General features: G+C 38.6%; 1 protein-coding gene and 1 long non-coding RNA gene across 2 annotated transcripts; one reads left to right on the top strand and one right to left on the bottom strand.

The window, feature by feature from the left end:
• The first annotated feature begins 8,224 nt into the window (after positions 1-8,224).
• Positions 8,225-9,245, top strand: LOC133829473 (uncharacterized). The gene is made up of 3 exons (XR_009891799.1): positions 8,225-8,292; positions 8,437-8,503; positions 8,615-9,245. It is a non-coding gene; the product is annotated as an uncharacterized LOC133829473 (long non-coding RNA).
• Positions 9,246-11,117: 1,872 nt separating this feature from the next.
• On the bottom strand, positions 11,118-18,660 carry LOC133833073 (pyrophosphate--fructose 6-phosphate 1-phosphotransferase subunit beta-like). The gene is made up of 15 exons (XM_062263331.1): positions 18,555-18,660; positions 17,255-17,326; positions 17,159-17,163; positions 16,941-16,994; positions 16,743-16,849; positions 16,375-16,482; positions 15,646-15,707; positions 15,434-15,522; positions 14,795-14,926; positions 14,507-14,677; positions 14,302-14,417; positions 13,645-13,756; positions 13,389-13,473; positions 13,163-13,207; positions 11,118-11,434 (listed from the first exon to the last, which is right to left on the bottom strand). The coding sequence occupies exons 1-15, from the start codon at positions 18,658-18,660 to the stop codon at positions 11,118-11,120; spliced, it is 1,581 nt and encodes a 526-aa protein (XP_062119315.1).
• Between the last annotated feature and the right edge of the window lie 2,634 nt (positions 18,661-21,294).

Raw genomic sequence — 21,294 nt, 5'->3', positions numbered from 1 at the left:
CAACAGCCCGCATGATGGAGACCATTCCTAAGGTGGATGTCGCGGCTGGCTGCGGCGACGAGCAGGATGATGAGCCCGAGGTGCCCCTCGTGCGGAAGAGAAGAGCTCCGAAGGTTGCTCGGGATCCAGACTTGGATCGAGCTCAATCAGGGGCAGCAGTCGGCCCCTCCGGCCAAGGTAACCCCTATCCCTTTTGATACCTAGATAGGGCAGTCGCAGACCTTAGGTTAGCTAGGTTTAACCCAAACCAGCTCGTGCACCACCACCAAAACGATCCAGACCGCAATATAACCCTTCTCTAATGCGTAGTTCAGTTAGTGCTGCGCGATGACGCGGGCTGTCCCACGGGCACCGTAGTAGTAGACAACACGTTGTCTTTTAGGTCGCCTTTGTTGAGGAGTATGGGACCAATCTTAGGTCGTGGCCCTCCCTTCTAGAGGGTATAGTCGCCCCTGGACTTAGGCAATATGTGGAGGAATCTAGTCCTGAGGTAGAGCCTGATTCGGTACCTCCCCTAATCCAAGAACTGGTTGTTTTAGATTCTCCTTCCCCTATAGCAACTCTGAGGCTAGAGGTCATGGAAATAAACTCTTCCTCTAGCTCGGAGGGTAGGAATTTGTCTACTTCACGTATGTCTATTGTTAATAATTTTCTTTCATGCATCCTTAACGTGTTTTTCATTCTTCTTTTTAGGCGAGGAGATGGCATAGAGAGGGGAATCGGACATCCGCTCAATGTTCCCAAGAGGGAAGTCACTCGAGGGTCCCCTTGTCAAGAGGCTTTGACCTACTTCCAAGAAAACGCCACCCCCGGCTGCAACCATCTCTCAATCCCTGGAAAAGGGGAAAAGCTCAGGCCCAGGACCTACGCCCGCTGCAGCCCCGACTATAACCCTTCCTCACCTTCCTCCTCCGCCTGCTCGGGAACCGGTAGCACTGGTTGGTCCCCAAGCTCCAGTGGCCCCTACTGCCACAATTCGTATGCCCATCAACACCCAGGCTATGGCGCTGATCCCAGAAACTTTTCGGGGGACCGTCTACGAGACGACGAACTACTCGGTGGAGCACTATTACAAGGCCAAACCCACCGATCTGAGGGAAATTGAGGAGATGAGTCCTGAGAACATTATGGAATCTTCCCAGGGGATGAACCTCACAGTAAGCACTCTTCCTGACTTCTTTTTATATATATCTTACTTTTCGGGTATTGTTGACCCTCGTTTTGGTCAATTGACACGGAGTCAAATATTTGATGTGACAGAAGGTATTGAAGCAGATCTAATGGAAAGAACAGTAAATGACACAAAGATATTATAGTGGTTCAACCCCAAGAATTGGTAATGACCTATGTCCACTTAAGCTATTATTGATATTGAATCTCAAAGGAGTGATCAAAGAACTAGGGTTCTTTGAGTTTCACAAACCTTGGAGAGATGAATAATACAATCGTAAGATAATAGCCCTATTTCTCTTGTAAAGTATGATTTTAAATCAGCCAAAAGTCCCCTCCTAGAGCTATTTCTCCTTTATTTATAGGCTCAATGAGGATTACATAAATTAGTTACAGATATTCTTTCCTAAATAATCGGATACTCAGGAATTATGGGAGATAATCTCGGATATCGTTATAATTGCATAAGATCTTCTCAAAATATACGGAGTATACGACCAAGCTGGTTGTATATAAAGTCCAAATGTTACGCTAAGGTTACCCCCCTGGTTGATAGTCGAACAGAATGTTGCCAGGTGTCAGCCACGTGTCAAAAATGTCTGCCACGTCATCCACGCCTATTCTTTGGATAACATTTGCCCCCCAAGTTTATTTATTGCGACCAACAATAAGTAAACTTAGGAAAACAACCTTTCATATGCCCCACAAAATCTGTCAGAGCCCTCGTGCATTTTTGAAAACCGTGACCTAATCACATCTAATCAAGACTTTTCAGTTTTCAAGAAACCACCCCGACGGTTGTTACACTCCCCCATGCTTCGAAAAAGGGAAAGTCATGATTGCTACTTTTTGTTATACTTTGGCTTCTATAAGTAACCCCCTCATCCCCCTTATAATCTTTTACTCACCATTTTATGCCAAGAACTCTCAAGAACTCCCTCTGTTTAACCCACTGACTCTGGCCCGCTTAAACCGAGCTCAGTGCATATTAAGCTGTCCTCGGATACCAGTGTCCGAGCCGTGCCATTTGCACAAGTTAATTGTGGCTTGCTTAGGTCGTTGGTTACAATTTACATGGGATAAGACCATCCTTTCAATCATTTATATTAGGGAGCCCTTAGTCTCGTTCAAATACTCAACCAGGTGTAGTTTTCTTACCTTTAGTCTGTGCAGTTATCAATTATGAGCCATGCCCCTCAAGCACGATCCGTTCTCGAGCCTAAACCTTTATCACCTAGTCACAACCAAAGTATAGAGTTCCATTAATACTCGAATATAGGTTCTCGGTTACAAAACTAACTCCCGGGAATCCGAATTCCACCAAGCACAGTGGTGAAATCAATCCCGAGCAAGCTAGACTACATTCCCATGCCTAAAACCCTCAAAAGTTCATGTGTGCACCCAAGGGCTGCGGCCCTTGAAGCTTAGCCGCGACCCTTCTCCAAAACAGAACCAACACCACCCCTGAAGGAGGACATGCGCCGCAGCCCTTGCTTTGGGCGCCGCGGTGCTTCCCTTTGGCTGAGCCTCCTTGGCTCCTTTGCATGCTAGGGCCGCAGCGCTCTAGAACAGAGCCGCGACCCTTCCCTTCGAACCCATAATTTACACCATTTCAAAGCCCAAAACCTCAGCCACAACCACCCTTAAGCTCCCTACTTCAACACCCAACAATCCCAACACCTTTAACATGACTTCAACAACATAATTCCACAGAAAATTCAACCCAACACACACTAATCTTCTCTTTTTAATTTCTAAGACTCAAGAGCTATAAACACTCAAACCAACCACTCAAATCCAATTTAGAACCTCTAAACCATGAGTTAAAACTTACCTTCTCTGCTGAGCCACTCCACCAAGCCAAAGCCAAGCAAATTCCCAAGCTTTCCCCTTTAATTCTGTCTCTAAACATTGAAACCATATTTGCCTCAAAACCCAACCAAAACTCATAATTCTAACCACATAAAAGAAGATTAAATGCTTACCTTAACCCTGTTTTAGTTCTTGATTTACTCCTTAGCTAAACCTCCAAATCCCCACCACAAATCTCAGAAATTCTAGCTTGATTCCCTTAAGTTTTCTGTGTTCCTTTCTATCTTATGTTTCCTTGAGAGAGAGAGAGTAGAGAAAAGAGCTGAGAAAGGGTCGGTTTATTTTCCTTCTAAAGGCTTCCTTATGTTTGTCTTATCCACTAAGTTAGTTCCCAATGTTCGGGGAGCCGGAACCGTCCCCAAGGCCAAAACAGTAAAATCCCCCAATATTCCCTCCTAGACATCCTAACCTCAAATATATCTCCATATATTTATTTTCATGACCCGATAGTCCAATTCACTACCGAATTCCTAAAATACCCCTAACTTGCCCAAAGTCATATCTTAAGCCTCATTGTGACTTTTCCCCGCTATCTGACCCTAGGATCGTCCTGGGTCGTGCCCTGCAAATCTACCACATAATAATGTGGTTCTCACATTTACCGCACATATATATACATATCATATTATCACATTATATCACTAATTATCATATAATCATCGTTAATCACATACTCACGCATTCAAGTCAATAATATACACTCTAATCCCATTTATGCCCTCCCGGCACACTAATCAAGGCCCTTAAGCCCTATTAGTGAATTTGGGTCGTTGCAAGTACTGCTCGCGGTGTAAAAGGAATCCTTTGACATTATAATATTTTTGCTTTATTATAATATATGTTCACATGACCGAACCTAGCATAGTACTTTGGTCCGAGTACTCCAGCAGCTGGGTCGCGAGTGTTTAAGAAAACTCTTCGAAGCACTAAGTCTCTAATGTTGAATTTTCTCTCTTTTACTTTGGAGTTGAAATATCGAGCGGCTTTTTGCTGGTACGCAGCTACTCGGAGTTGGGCTTTTTCTCGTGTCTCCTCGATCAGGTCTAGGGACTCCGTCAACAGTTGGCTATTCTGATCTTGGTCGTATGTGAGTCTACGATGCGAGGGCGGATCTAACTCGATAGGAAACATAGCTTCATACCCATATGCTAAGGAAAATGGGGTATGACCTGTTGCTGTTTGGTGAGACGTTCTATACGACCATAGTACTTTAGGCAGCTGTTCTAGCCATGCTCCTTTAGCTTCTTTGAGCCTCTTCTTTAGGGTATCCTTCAAGGTCTTATTTACCGCTTCGACTTGCCCATTTTCTTGTGGATGCGCAACTGAAGAAAAGCTCTTGGGGATTCCATGCCTCTCGCAGAATTCTATGAATAGGCCGCTGTCGAATTGGGTGTCGTTGTTTGAGACAATCTTCCGGGGCAATCCATATAGACAAACAATGTTCTTGATGACAAAGTCAAGAACTTTCTTTGTCATTATGGTAGCGAGTGGCTCAGCTTCGGCCCACTTGATGAAGTAGTCGACTACCACAACTGCGTATTTTACTCCACCTTTTCCTATTGGCAAGGACCCGATTAAGTCTATACCCCATACTGCGAAGGGCCACGGACTTTGCATCTGTTTAACTCATTAGGAGCTGCGCGTGGGATCTTGGAAAACTTCTTACACTTATCACACTTTCGCACAAACTCCATCGAGTCTTCGTTCATGGTCGGCCAGAAATAACCCTGCTTCAGAATCTTCTTTGATAAGCTCTGCCCCCCAGCGTGATCTCCACAGAAGCCTTCATGTACCTCCTTCATCAGTTCTTTAGCCTTTTCTGGCGTAACACACCTGAGCAGTGGCATAGAGTATCCTCTTCGGTATAGAACACCATCGACCAGTATGTACCTAGCAGCCTGTCTCTGAAGAGTCCTGACTTTGTTTCTATCTGCTGGTAGTACACCACTCGTGAGATACTCCCAGTACGGTGCCATCCATGTATCTTCTAACCAGACCTCCATATTGGTTTCATCTGCTCATATGCTTGGCCCGCGTAGCCGCTCAACTGGCACTATATTTAAAGTGTCTGCATCCTTCGCACTAGCGAGTTTGGCCAAGGCATCTGCATTTGAATTCTGATCTCGAGGTATTTGCTGGAGAGTATATTTCTCAAATTGTGCCAATAGATCTTTGGTTTTATTCAGATAGGCCACCATTTTCAGACCTCGTACTTGATACTCCCCTAAGACTTGAGTCATTACTAGCTGTGAATCGCTGTATACATCCAGCACTTTTATGCTCATGTCTTTGGCCAACCTTAACCCAGCGAGTAGGGCTTCATACTCGGCTTCATTATTTGAAGTAGCGAAATCAAACCTAATTGCGCAGTGAAATCGATGCCCCTCTGGCGTTATCAATATCACTCCTGCTCCTGCGTGAGATTCGTTGGATGATCCATCCGTGAATAGCTTCCACGAAGGAGCTTTAACTTGAGGCTCAGGCGCACTAGGCTTCTCACCCTGTTCGCTGTTTGGGATTTCAGTAAATTCAGCAATGAAATTAGCCAAGACTTATCCTTTTATTACTGCTCGCGGTGAGTATGTTATATCGAACTGCCCGAGTTCGACTGCCCATTTCAACAAACGACCAGCAGCCTCTGGCTTTTGTAGAACTTGCCGGAGGGGCTGATTAGTTAAGACTGTGATGGGATGGGCTTGGAAGTAGGGATGTAGCTTCCTTGAGGCCAAAATTAAGCAATAGGCTAATCTTTCGATGGGAGGATATCTCAATTCGGCCCCGATTAACCTCTTGCTTACATAATACACTGCCTTTTGTACGCCTTCTTCTTCTCTTACTAACACCGCATTAGCAGCATATTCGGTGATCGCCAGGTAAATGAACAAAGTTTCTCCATCTATGGGCTTTGATAAGACAGGAGGTTGTGCCATGTGGGCTTTTAAGGCTTGGAAAGCCTGTTCGCAGTCTCCAGTCCACTCGAACTTCATGTTGCCCCTAAGTAGATTAAAGAAAGGGACGCATTTATCCGTGGATTTTGAAATAAATCTACTGAAGGCGGCAATCCTCCCAGTTAAACTTTGCACATCTTTGATTTTCACCGGCGATTTCATATCGATCAGGGCTTTGATCTTTTCAGGATTGGCTTCGAGTCCCCTCGAATTGACAATGAACCCCAAAAATTTCCCTGATCCTACTCCGAAGGAGCACTTGAGAGGATTTAGCTTCATCTGATACTTATTCAAAACATTGAAACACTCTTGTAAATCCTTCACATGTCCTTCTGCCTTTTTCGACTTTACCAGCATGTCATCCACGTATACCTCCATGTTTACTCCGATTAATTCCTTAAACATGTGGTTAACTAGTCGCTGGTAAGTTGCACCAGTGTTTTTCAGTCCGAAGGGCATTACTTTATAACAGTATAACCCTGTATCGGTTTGAAAGCTAGTGTGATCCTCGTCAGGGGGATGCATACTGATCTGATTGTATCCTGAGTATGCATCCATGAAAGAGAGGATCTTGTGTCCTGCAGTTGCATCGACCAGCTAGTCGATCCTTGGGAGTGGGAAGCAATCCTTTGGGTAGGCTTTATTAAGGTCTGTGAAATCCACACAGGTTCGCCATTTGTCGTTAGGCTTGGGAACCAGTACTGGATTAGAGACCCACGATGGATAAAACGCCACCCTGATGAACCCATTCTCCTTTAATACTACAGAAAAAACAGTATTCATACCACTTAAAAACTGCTAACCGGGACTATTGATAGCACTTCTGAAAATGCTAACATAGCCCCTGTTATTAAAAGTCCAGTCTTTTCTATAACAGTTTTTGAATGTTATGTTCGGTGTTATCTTAAACTATTCAATAACACATTTTTAGGTGCTATAATATTCAAATAATAAAATTTAGATAGAGTTTTTGGTTATAAATTTGAAGTTTAATCTTGTACTTTTTTCATAACACTTTTCAACTGTTACATTTGATTATTTTGATAACATTTTTAGTTTGTTATATTATATAAACCATAACGATTTTTTACGCTTATAATATGTTTTTAAATCATAACATTTAGTAATAAAATTTTAAATTTTATTTTGATAAGTATACTTATATGTTTTTTTTTTAATTAAAAGATTTTCATTATTGTATTTTGATAAAAAAAAAATTCAAAATTAATCATAAAATGTAATTCTCAATAGATTGATAAACCATAAGTATTACATTAAACAATAACTACTTCAAACCATGAATGTGTCTACTTCATGAGATCTTAGTTCTAACTTAAGTTTGAAAGCATAACATAATAAAGTTTTATAATCTTGAACAATTTTTACTTCAAAAATGAAAAATAGAAACATTACAAGATACACAAAAATAAACCATGCGTGAAACTTGCTCCATCCTTCAATTCATCATCCTTTGTGCACTTGTCTTTGTTGTGAGTCCATTTGTTTAGCTACAACAAAATTTAAATAAGTAATACTTCAACTTAAAGTTATAGTAAACTAAAAGAGTACATAAAAAAAGTTAATTACCTAATTATAACTTTATCAGCTGGCCATGCAATTATACTACCTACAGCATCTTCTATAGTAGACATAATTGTTAAAGGCCTCCACAGAAATGCATCATTCTTTCTCACAAGATCTATCCCCACTTTCATAGCACTAGGCCCAAGAGGAACATGGTGAACCTCATCCTTTGGGTCACTTGAGATAAAATAACCTTCTGCAATAATTTCTCCATACTCATCCGAGGCTCTACAATTCAAAGACAATTCAAAGACAAGTTAATATTTATAATATATTAGTAACAAATACAGTAAGTTACTAATTTTACTAAGCTAGCACTAATTAAATCCCTAATTCTTATTACCTATTGAAGCGTAGCCAATTTTTATCCAACATGATCACCAACTTAGTTGTCCTGACCAACAAAAAGCAAAATTTTGATAAGTCTATGTTATGGTAAATACAAAATTGTATCAGCCAAAATATACTATATGATTTGATTTTTAAAATTACTTGATTTTGAGTTCAGAAATGAATTTAAGCTGTTTATTTAGTCTTATTGCTAAACTTGAAATAATTCTGGCATTTCCAATCCTCGTCTCAAAGAAATATTATATATATTTATATTTATATATATATTTGATATAAATATATATTTATATTTGGAAGTGTAAAATCTCTCAGCAGAGCTAATTTTCTAGATGGGTTCATTTTTGGAACTGCTTCTTCAGCTTACCAGGTACACTTCTGTTATTTTTTCTCTGTATTTTCATTTAGGAAACATATTGCAATTGGAGTATGAGATATACATATATATATATATATGTATATATATAAAGAGTATTGTCAGTTCAAGAATTTGATATCTATTTCAATATGGTAGTTTGAGGGAGCTTCTGATGAGGGAAATAAAGGAGTTAGTATATGGGATACATTTACAAAACAACCAGGTGAGAACTTCAAAAAAATTGTTCGATAACTTTTAAGTAATGCATAATTTCTTTTCTAAACATTAGATGAAGATATAGTGGTTGATGTTTGTTACTTGTATGGTATTACAGGGAGAATTTTAGACTTCAGAAATGCAAACACAGCTGTTGATCAATATCATAGATTTGAGGTATGATATTTTTTTTTAAAAGAATTATAAGAGTTTTAATGTCACAAGCATAAGCTGATTATTCCATTTTCTTTCCTTATTTTTTTTTTAGTTTTCTTTTTGGGTAGCATTTTCCTTTTTCAATTTAAAATTTATAAAAAAAAGTCAATTGTTGCGTGGGAAAGGAGTTTCAGCAATAAAATAACATGAAATTTGATTAATTCTTTCTGTTCGAGAGTGACTGATGGGAGCTAATTTGTAATTTCTACATGGGCCAAATTATTTCAAGGGCCAGGAGAATCTCACGAATAAGAAAATTTAATTTCATAACACTATTGGACCTAGTAGTTACTGTTTTATGGATAATAAAGCTTCAAATCCTCATACTTTAGAAGATTTATTTGCACTGTTTGATGTTTTTGGCTTGTCACCTACTCATGAACTCGTGAATATTGGTTATTACATTACATCTTATGAAGCATATTACATTAAATCTTTCATGTTTTTAGGATTAAGAGTTTTATCTTTGTATTATTAGGATAGTTTCAGAGTTAAGATTGTGTAAAGACCTAACAATAACATTGTAAGACTTGTTTCAAGAATAATCAGACTTATTCGGATTCTCTCTCTAACTTGTCTCTTTCTCTCACTTGTGCTCTAACTAATTATATACATGTGTCTTAATATAATTAATTAAAAGTAAATTTAAATTATTTAAAATTAAAAAAAAACTAAAATTAAACCATAACAATTGCAATAAATTGAAACTGTGTGATGGTTAGTTATAGATATATAGTTAGTGTTGACATGAACTGTGAATATACATTTGTTTTGGATGGATCCACTAGATATTTTGAATCAAATTTTGAGGTTCAAATGCTGTATATTTATTTATTTTTTATTTTGTAGTAATCATAATTTGTAGGTACGTATGAATAGCATTCAATCATTGAGAAAGAAGAATCAAAGGGTCAAAAATGGAAAATGATCCAACCAAAATGATTGAAGCTAGACTGTTATCTTATGTTCTTCTGGACCACTTGAAAACATATTATCAAACGAATAGGGTCCACTCTTATGGAATTATCAATCTGTCTGTACTAGACTACATTGGTTTTTTAAAACTATATATAGTTACCATAGCGTTATTAAGTACCGTTATGACTTAAAATAATTAAGTAAAAGGAACATGTTAATTTCTTTAGTTCTTTTCTTTACTTTCCATAAAAAAAAATAAAAAGGAACATGTTAACTTCTTTAGTTCTTTGCTTTATTTTCAATGTATGCATTTGTTTTTCATATGCCAGAACTACTTTTTTTGGTATTCTACAAGACTTGCACTTAATATATAAATTTTAAACAGGAAAATATCCAGAGAATTTTCTCATAAATAGTACTTTTGTTAATGGGATGTTACTTTTTCTTTTGTATTTGGTTTTTGATGTATATATTCAAACTAAAAAATTTTATGTACTGGCCTTGCACTAAAAAATGTTTTACATTTTATTACCCAAGTTTTTGAATTGCAAGAAGCTATTTCTATAATTATTCTAATATATTTCCCCACATGGGTTTCGATTCTACTTTCAAATTTCTATGGTTTTTGAAGTTTATTAGATATACATCAAATAACTAACAGAAAATCAGAAAACATTCCAGCCATATTTATTAACCAACCATCAATCATTATCAATTCAAAATGTTCAATCAACACACAAGTTTTCTTCCTTATCTCGTCGCAGCACACAAATTTCTCAGAACCTACTTCACTAATACACACAAGTTCTCAACCTTCCGTTATCATCGCAGCACACAATAATAATAATCTCATAACCTACTTCACTATGGATGAATATCTAAGATATTCAAACTCCTCTAACATTTGCAAAGTATTTTAACAAAAATAAAAGAAAACATACCTCTTGCAAACTGCTGCAAATAAAGTTCCCTCCAATTTGAAATCCAATGAAGCCACTAAAATGAAAGCAAAATTACATACCAATTAATAAACTATCAACATTATTCGACCTTTAATTAGGAGTCATCATTAAAAAAAAATTACATAATGAATACCTTGAAAGTGAAAAAATAGCCAAAAGAACCAAACCTAACTGAGATGAAAATATGAGATCCCTTTATAAATGCCTCAGTTCCCTAAAGTTGCTTGTCTTCTTTTCTGAATTTCTGAAAGAGTTAAAGAAATTTAGAAACTTGTGTAGAAAACCCAATAAATCAAAAAGTCATGTCACAATTATCTCATATTGAAAGAACAACATGCTTATAAGATCAAAATAAAAATTACATGAACAAAGACATAAATATTATTTACATACTCAAATGATCATTGATTAAAACTAAACCATCTTATAGATTTCAATGTTATAATTATTTTACATATTTTGGTTTTTGTAGATGAAATTTGTAAACCCAATAGAGTTACAGATTTCACATATACTCAACACCTATCACTGAATGCAACAAGCATCTTTTTTCTTTGTTTCCTGTACTGGAACCTTTGACTCTCTGCTGGGCTCAGAAACCACTGTCTCTGTATTAATACCACTGGTTATAGAAACCTTTGACTTTGTACTACTATTACTACTAGTACTAGCTTTAGAAACCTTTGACTCTGTACTACTACTACTACAAGCTTCAGAAACCTTTGATGTAACCTTGTCAGAATTGCCAATTTTCTCAGTCATGGTACCAATTTGTTCCTTAACATGGTACCAATTTGAACGGGAGAGATCCAGTAAGAGAGAGAATTTAATTTCGCCATGGCCTTATGAAACAATGCAGATAAGTAGAATATACATACACAGAGAGGCATATATATATGTGTGTGTATATTCTATAATATAGTACCAAGGGATAATATATTGATCACAGCAACTAGTTATAATACTTTCATTTTGGGGAACTTTCCCCAGTGAATGAGAGCACAAATGAACTTTTTTACTTCTGGCTAGTTCATAGTAGAGCTAGCTAATAACTAGAACTAGGTAGTTATATATATATATATTTTTATGAACAAAGAATATTATTAACACACAAAACCAATTACAAAACCAGCTCAAAGAGAGCCCAGCAATCCGAAAATTACAAGAGATTCAGGTTTTTAAGAAAGACTAAGTCTTTACTCTTCAGCTTAGCTTGAGACACAATAGAAACTCTAGCCTTTAAACACTCTTGCACCTGAGATACAGCCTTGTTAACAGAAACAGAAAAGAAATTAAACAAGCACTGGTTTCTGTTCCACCAAACCAGGTAAACAGAGGCTGCTAAACCAGGTAGTTATATTTTTAGTTGGCTAGTTAGTTGCATTTATTTTAATATTGATAGAAACTTTTTGAGTTAGAGGTCACCATGACCAACTACATGTATATATATATATAATATACATATAAATATTTGTTCATGTAGTCGTCAGCAATATCAAATTATTTTTACTAAAATTTGGGTTTTTAATTACAAAATGCAGTACTCACAATGTGGTCTGAAACTTCTGATCATCACTACAGTAGAAGTACTTTTTTAAAATTTTCTGGAGTTCTGCTCACAATAATTAATGGGTTTAAAAATGCAGTACTCACAATCTAGATGACTGTTTTTCTTACATATATTACGTATGAAGGGGGTGCAACACGGTTCAGGAATTCCATATGTAATATATATATATACGATGTATACATACATATAGGTGGTGTAAACAATTTTATAGATTATCAGTACTAACAGATACCATTTGGAGTTTAAGCAATGTCATAAATATCCAAGCATGCAGAGCTCTTATAAGTATTATATATGTATATGTGTGAGTGTGTGAGAGAGGTTAGAATACATTATAGAATGTAAGATTAGATAGTTGAATTAGAGAGTAGGAGAAAAGTACAAATGGAAAATATACAACTATCTCCTAGCAAAATTTCATTAAAATTAATCTCACTTAATAGGTCACTATAAACATTACACTATTTTATTGATGGCTTTAAGCCAAAATCAACTCCGACAAATACAAGAGGACAACACATCAACATTAAACAAATGTATACACCTTGCTGTGGGGATTGTGTTTCTTATGGTTCTCAACTGTTAATAACAGTTGTGTCTAGATTTCAAAAAAAAGTTTTCAATACTTATACTCACTTAAGGTGGTGTCTTTGGTGTTATACTTATATGAACTCCTTATTTCATGCTTTTTACTGAGTTAGGATAGAGACTGTATTTAGAATATTATTCTCGTTAATTAGCTATATTGATAAAGTCTAGATATAATATTTACTAGTAGAGTCTAGATATTGTTTTTCTAAGTTTATAAATGGTGGTATATACATATTGTTATTGTTATTATTATAATTATAATATTTTTATTGAGAAATTTTAGGAGCTAAGCAAACCTAATAGACAGACCTATCATTCGCACCGCAACTAAGGAAGCAGTAATTGACATAACTTGTGCAAATGGCCTAATCCATATACCAAAGTAAATAGTCTGCTTCTAAGATATTACCTTGAAGCTCCACCATGGCCTTCTTGATCACAGGCTTAAACTTTCCTGAAAGACATGAGATTTCCATAAATTTCAAATAAGAAACGAAACATCAAGTAGGGCAGTGAGCAAAAATTTTCAAATATTTGTCCAAAATTATCCTTGCAAACTTTTATTTACAGATGGCAGAGAACTTTGATGGATGATAATTACTGTCTGAATGCATAAATAAAGGTTACAGTAGTACCATGTATTCTCTCCACATCCATTAGTGCAGTTAAAGCTGTCCCACTACCGGTCCATTCTTCAACTGGAGCAGCCAAATTCCCCACTTGTATAATGAGGCAGGAAACAATAAAGAGAAAACAATCCAGTTATTGAATTACAAGAAATTTATTCTCAGGATAACAAAATATAAAATAACTAGAAACAAGAACATACTAGAAAGAAACTATTAGAAAAAGGGTAAAAATGAAGGGGATAGGGGAAAATAAGACACAAACCGATGATATCAATCCAGTTTTCCCACTGTGAAGGAGAGCTCCTGCACCATAACCCAATGCATAACAATAGGTAGAATCAAAATTAGTTGGCAGACCACATCTTTCTTCACACCTGCACATTGAAAGATAGCAAGGGTGATTTTAACGTCCACATTCCAGCAATTTTAAAGTTTCATTACTTTTCTAACAAATTTATATTTCTAATAATGTGTGGTAAAGCTACGAGACAATTGTGCCCATTGGTATGAGTCAAGGTTGTCAACAAGATCTCGCAAGCAAATCCTCAAACTCAATGAGCTAAATTAAAATGCCATGCGACATTGATAACTGGAATTTGCGACTCAAATTAATGATAGCTATTTGGGGCTTTCAGAAAAATGGCCAGATTTTAAGTTTCATATAAGTCATGTCCCAATTTCAAAATTTATAGCAATATGTAAATTTAGACAGACCCACTATAAAAAGTAATATATTCAGTATGTAACTGAAGTTAGTACTTAGTATATCTATCCATAACTAATAGAATTATCTTTATGGTTATATTTAATATATACAGAAGCCCTTTAGCTTAAAAAAAGGACATGCATTAAATTGAAGTGTATAAAAAGAACATCTAATATACTTTCTCAATTAATTTAGGCTAAAGACATTAAATACCCGAAAAAGTGAGACTGTCCTTGGAATCCACCTTTGTATGCACCTGCTTGATTCCTTTTCTCCAATTCAGTTTCAACCATTTGAATAAGCATCTTCTCTGTCTCTATTTTGGCAACCTAATGAAAATAACTGTAAATGAACAATACTGCATAATATATCCAGAACAGTACAAATGAAATAGTTGAATGTAATGTATAGCACATACCTGAACATTTCCATGAGGATCTCTTTCAAGCATCAACTGCTCTTGGATTGCTGAAGGTAAAAATTCAAAAAGCTGTAATGATTGATCAGCAAGTTTCTTTTTCCATTGCCCATCTTCATCGACAGCCTCATGGGCCAGAATTTCATTCAGTTCGGCGATAAGTTGTTGCACCTGCAAATTGCAAAAGTTACAAAAAAGTACGTGTCAATTGACTGTAATGTGGGTCAAAATATATACAAACAAAAAATGAAGAATAAATTTACAAAGCAATATGATCAAGAATTTTACCTCTGGAATGAAATCAATTAGACCTTCAGGAATAAGTATGACACCATAGTTATAACCAAGTTCGGCACGTTTGGAGATTATATCAACAATGTAATTTGTAACATTTTTCAGTGTCAACTTTTTTTCAGCAACCTGCACAGGATAAATACCTGATGAGATTATATTTTTAAAGAGCTCTATTACAGTACTTCAAGTTCATCTACAAACAACGACTTTTGCTTAACAAAAAAAAGTTTCAATGCGGTACAGAAATCTTAAATATCTCCATGAATAGGAAATACCAAGGTCTCATAATTTTTCTTTCAAATGGCGGATAGCTGCAAAGCAGGTTTACACCATGTCTCAGTAAATGGAGACATTTTACAAGATTGACCAATCAGCAAAAATAGATTTTAAGGTCACAGTAACTTAGTAATGCATACTGTCAATACTAATAGTTCGAACCCAATGTGGACACACCTTTAACATAATGATACTGATTCTAAAAATAGAACTGACTAAACAAAATTAACTTTTCAAATTGTGTTCCATATCAAGACACTGTACCTTGTCTACATACCAGAACATCTATGTGCAATTGCATTTGTATAAATTTTAATCGAGCAGCTATACAAGGCAAGACAAGTCATTCAAAGGTACCTCTTCTCCAATAATTGTAATGTTTGGATGAGTTTGCAAAGCACATTCAAGTGTTATGTGTGAAGCTGCACGCCCCATAAGCCGCACAACTGTAGTTAACAATTAAATTTCGTTAAGCACAGTAGAGTGCAAATCAAAAGATAAGATGGGTTAAAATGTAATCTAAAAGCTAAATCACTACATGTTCCATGACTTTCAACCAGCATACTTACAGTGATAATATTTTCCAGTTGATCTGGCATCTATCATGACATTTCCAATCATTTCTACATAATTTGAATAAAATGAAGTGCATCACATTATTATTAGTTTCCTTCAGTGTATCTGTTAGTTGCATATCATAGAAAGTGTCACGCTATTCATGCCAAGGAAAATCAGGCAGAACCAGACTTAGGCTAATCAAGTCAATATTATATACATGATCCAATGAAGTATTTTTTTTTTTAATTTCTCAGGAAATAAACCTGTTAGAATAATAACTTTAACACCTAATTAGTTTTTTAAGCAGGACAAGGTACATTGAATAATATATTTTATTTCATCAAACACAGCATCACCAAACTTTCTTGCTAGTTATAGTTTATGGCCCACACAACAATTAACCAACTGATCTGCAAACAATTTTCTATGCGAAGTTCCTTCTCTTAACATGTAAAGGTTGATGCTTAAAGTAAATTCATAAGTTCATGACCATAATGAATTAGCAAGTAAATAAGATGATTCTAGGAATATAAATATAACCCAGTGGCAGTGAAAAAAAATGCTTCAACAAATAAAATTATCATCAGGTACATGGATAAAATTTTCAAGCTAGTGAGGTTCAAGTTCGTATCTGCTAAAAAATAAAGATTGCTGCTCCAAAATTTCCTACACGATATATGGAAAGGACCACAAAGAAATTTAAGGGTTCAAGTAATAAAAAATTTCTTTTAGTTGCAGTCACCTTGCAAGCAGTATCAAACCCAAAACTTATTGGGACTTCTTTGCATTTCAAGTCACCATCAATGGTTTTTGGACACCCAATCACCTGAGTTTTCAAATTCTTTCCCCTGGTTGAACAAAAGAAAAAAAACCAAACTGTGTTAAACAAACCAACGAAAAGGTGTTAAAGGCAAGACTCATGTAACCCTGTCGAACTGTTAGATAAAGAATCCCTAAAATCTATTTGGATGGGTCCCATACACTGATACAAGCACCTAAAAAATAGATGGATCCATGGATTACATGAATGACATATGAAGACAAATACAGGCAACAGTTCCATCTGCCAAGCAAGATTTTTCTAGAAAGAAAAAAATTAGTTATATACCTGAAATTCTCAGCAAGGAGGCAGGCATTTGTGTTCGAGTCATCCCCACCAATAACAAGAAGTCCATCCAAATCAAGCTTCACGGCAGTATCTGCAGCTTGTTGAAACTAAAAGGAAAATCCATTTAAACAATTTATTATGAACTTAATGTGTCAATAAAACTTAACATGAAACTGTGAAGAAAGAAAAAAAAGTCACCTGCTCTGGAGTTTCAATCTTATCTCTTCCACTACATATCATATCAAAACCACCCTGATAAAAGAAAATTTTCTCCAATCAAATACAATATCTTGGTTAAAATGCCAGCAGCCGCATGTATGAATTTTGTATAAATCACTAGAATAGAATGGATGCGCTATATCTTCTGAGCAAATTAGAACACTCAGAAGCAGCTATCTTTACACATGATCATGGACCTCCACTGCATAAATGACAAAACCAAACCATAGTCCAAACTCTCACCTGGTTTCTGTACGAGTAAATATATTATGGTGTAAGTTCCACATACTTGCCCTTCATGATTCCAGCTGGACCTCCCCTGAAACCGTACAATATGTTGCCTTTAGCACGCTCCTGCAAGTAATCTACCAGGAAGCACAGAATGAATGAACTCAACCATACTGGACACTATTAACTACAAGAAAACGAATTATGATAACAAAAAATTCTCACCAAAAATTCCATAAATGACATTGTACCCTCCAGGTGCCTGGCCTCCCGACAAAACGACACCAATTTTCAACTTTTTCTGCGAATCGTTAGAGTCAGAATCGCTCGGCACCACCAAGGCAGATGGTTGGCTGAAAAGTTGACTTCGTGAGGCAGAGATAAGTTGAGAAGACTTCGTGAGGTGGAGAGACGAGACGAGAGAGAGACTTCGTGAGGCGGAGAGACGAGACGAGAGTGAGACTTCGTGAGGCGGATAGGGCGGAGAGACGAGACGAGAGTGAGAGATGGAGGCTGAGAGAAATCTTTCGGGTAACTTAGATTTAGGGAATTTGGTAGATGAGACTAAAAAAAAATTCATTTTGGCGCCTGAGTTTTATTCATATGGCGCCAAAATATGTCTTCCGTGTTTTTAATCCCACACCAATAATAGCACTTCTAAATATATGCTATTCTTTAATGTAATATATACTAAATGTTGTTGTAGTTAGTTTTTCAACTTCTTCTTTTAAGGCTTTCGATCTGTCTTTATCGAGCAGACTTCTTTTCTGTTGCACGGGTGGAAAGCTTTTGTTGATGTTCAGGACATGGCCGATTACTGTAGGGTCTATCCCAGCCATGTCTTTATGTGACCAGGCGAAAACTTCTTGGTTCTTCTTTAAAAATTCCACCGGTGCGTGCTTTGTTGTTGCTTCCAAATTTTTGCCGACCTTTACAACTCTGGTCGGAAACTCTTCGTCAAGCAGGACCTCCTTAAGGTCCTCGACAGGTCCTACATCTTCTTCAAAATCCCCAAAGCGGGATCTAAGTCTGTATCCTCACTTTGGGCAACACCCTATTTGGTGACTTCATCACCTAATTGGGCTTGTATATCAATGGCCATCTGCAACCTTTCTGGGGGAGCGCTCCTCGACATTCCTTTCTTGGCCTTAGTAATTGAGGCATTATTGCACTCCCTTGCTTCCCTCTAATTTCCCAACACGCGTCCTACCCCTGCATCTGTTGGGAATTTTATGGCCAGGTGCCATATTGAGGTGATGGCCCAAAGGTCAACCAGTATGGGTCTTCCAATTACAGCATTGTAAGCCGAAGGACAATCGACTACTATGAAAGTAGTGAGTAATGTCCTGGTAGCGGGTGTTGTACCTGCTATTACCGGAAGTCTGATTAACCCTATTGGAGCGAGTCCCTCACTAGAGAAACCATAAATTGTTTGCTTGCAGGGTTCTAAGTCCTTGATGGACAACTTCATGCGTTCCAGCGAAGATTTATACAGGATGTTGACTGAACTTTCTTTATCGACCAATACTCTCTTTACCATCATGTTGGCAATTTGAACATCCACGACCAGCGGATCGGAATGTGGGAATCGGACATGCTGGACATCGCTATCAGAGAAGGTTATTTCACCGTCCTCTGACCGAGCCTTCTTTGATGCTCGGTCCTCCACAGTCATCATCTCGATGTCCTGGTCGTGGCGTAGGGTCCGAGCATATCGTTCCCTTGCCTTTCTATTGTTTCCTGCAAGGTGCGGGCCACCGCAGATGGTGAGCAAAGTTCCAGCTATGGGATCAGGCTGCAGAGGTGGCGAGCGTTGGCGTGCAGGCGCCTGCTCGTTGCCACCTGGAACCTCTCGTTGGGAAGTCCCCGAGGTCCGTACGTATCTCCTCAAGTGTCCTTGTCTAATAAGGAACTCGATTTCATCTTTCAGCTGGTTGCACTCGTTAGTATCGTGTCCGTAGTCGTTGTGAAAACGACAGAACTTGGTTGTATCTCTTTTTGACATATCTTTTCGAATGGGAGCGGGTATTTTGTAAGGCATTCTGGAACTTGTGGCCTGATACACCTCAACTCGAGACTTGAGGAGGGCAGTGTAGTTAGTGAACCTTGGTTCACAACGGTTGCCCTTAGCGCGCTTGTTCTCGGAGGTAGAAGGTTCATTAGGGGGCCTCTTTCCCCCATTATTGCCATTGCCGTTCCCGTTGCCCTTGCCGTTGCCGTTGGGTTTTGTCCCATTGGCGGCTTTGGTGGGATCTTCTTTGGGCCCCTTGTTCTTTGCTGGTGACTTGCCTTCGTTGGCAATCGCGTCTTCGAGCTTGATGTATCGATCAGCTCGATCTAAAAACTCTTGGGTAGTTTTAACACCATGCTTCCTGAGGCTATTCCAGAGGGGCGTATGGTGCCTAACTCCTACAGTTAGGGCCACCATTTTGCCTTCATCGCCCACAGTCTTGGCTCCTGCTGCGGCACGCATGAAGCGCTGAACATACTCCTTCAAAGGCTCCCCCTCCTTCTGGCGTATCTCGACCAGTTGGTTAGCCTCAGTTGGGTGCACACGACCCGCATAGAATTGTCCGTAAAATTCTTTTATGAACATCTCCCAAGATACAATACTTGCAGGAGGGAACTTAAAGAACCACTCCTGTGCAGCATCAGAAAGTGTTGCAGGGAAGATGCTGCACCGAGCGCCTTCGGACACTTTCTGAATGTCCATCTGTATCTCAAACTTGTTAACATGAGATACCGGGTCACCATACCCGTCAAAGTTCGGAAGTGTGGGCATCTTAAACTTACTGGGAGTTTCTGCCACAACTATCCTCTTAACGAAAGGAGTGCCTCTTCTCCTATCATACTCGATATGAGACATTCTTCCCCTGACCAGCTGTTGCACTGCTTGGTTCAAGCCATCTATCTGGGCTTGCACAGCTTCAGGAATCGCCGGGGCCTCTGTTGCTTGGGGAATGTACTCGTCGTGCTGTTCCCGGCGATCGTTGAGTACATCCCTTAAGTCTTCGTCTCCTCGTCGTTGCTCGTTTGCTCCGAGCCGGTTAAAGACGTTGTTCTGTCTGGGCTGCCCCTCAGCATTACATCTCGCTTGTTGGTCTTCTCTAGGTGGTGGGCTTCTGCCTCCACCTCTCTCTTCATTTCTTTGACCAACGTTCCCTCTGCCTGAGTCGGCCTCATTGTAGCCATGGCCATCTCTGAACCTCGATTGGCTATAGTGGGACCGACTGTTCCCTCGGTTGCTTCCTCGGGCTGGAACTTCCCGAGCATTAGAGGGAGGCTTGCGCTGGTCAGTAGGTCCCCGTGCATTATCATGTCGTGGGGGGGCCTTGACCGCAGAGCTTATCTCTGAGTTCCTTCTGTTGCCAGAAGGACGCTGTCCCCTGCTCGGTGGGTTTGGCTCTTCACCCCCATGGCATCTAAGACTACGGGGCTGCTACCCGGCCCTATTATGCCTTGGCTACGGGGGATTGCCTCGACCAGCCTGGGATAGAGGTTGCATCTCAGGATCCCTTGGTGGGACATCATCCTGAGGCATTGGTGGCTGCTCGGGCCTTTGGGAGCTCGTTGGCTGGATCGGAGAGCTAGGATTGGGACCCTTTTGGGGTGGCCATTCGAGGGTTGATCAGGCTGTGAAGCAGGTGCAGCCTGATTCCTAGCCAATTGCAAGGCTGCCATGGCCTCCCTTTGACGACGGTCCATCTCTGCCTGTCTTTCAGTCAGCTCTTGGCGCTGACGCTCTATCTCTTGCTGCTATTGCACCATAATCTTCGCAGCACTTTCTTAACTGGCCCTCAGATTGGCCAATTCATCTTGCAATACCCCCAGGGTATTTCTCAGTGTTTCGGAGTCCAGTTCCTCCTCATCAAATTCCAAGTGTGGCTCATTCTCAGCCATGTTCGGAGGAGGAGGTTGAGATGGTGCAGCACCAGCCGCCTGCCCAGTCTTCTTTGTTGTTTTTGCCATTAATGCTTCAACAATCTCGTCTCAATCTCTCAATGAAAGCACCAGAATGTTGACCCTCATTTTGGTCAACAGACACGGAGTCAAATATTTGATGTGACAGAAGGTATTGAGGCAGATCTAATGGAAAGAACAGTAA

The sequence above is a fragment of the Humulus lupulus genome, chromosome 4, assembly GCF_963169125.1.
Source record: "Humulus lupulus chromosome 4, drHumLupu1.1, whole genome shotgun sequence".
Lineage (NCBI taxonomy): Eukaryota > Viridiplantae > Streptophyta > Magnoliopsida > Rosales > Cannabaceae > Humulus > Humulus lupulus.
The sequence above is the reverse complement of the archived record's forward strand: the minus strand, read 5'-3'. Positions and strand labels throughout refer to the sequence as shown.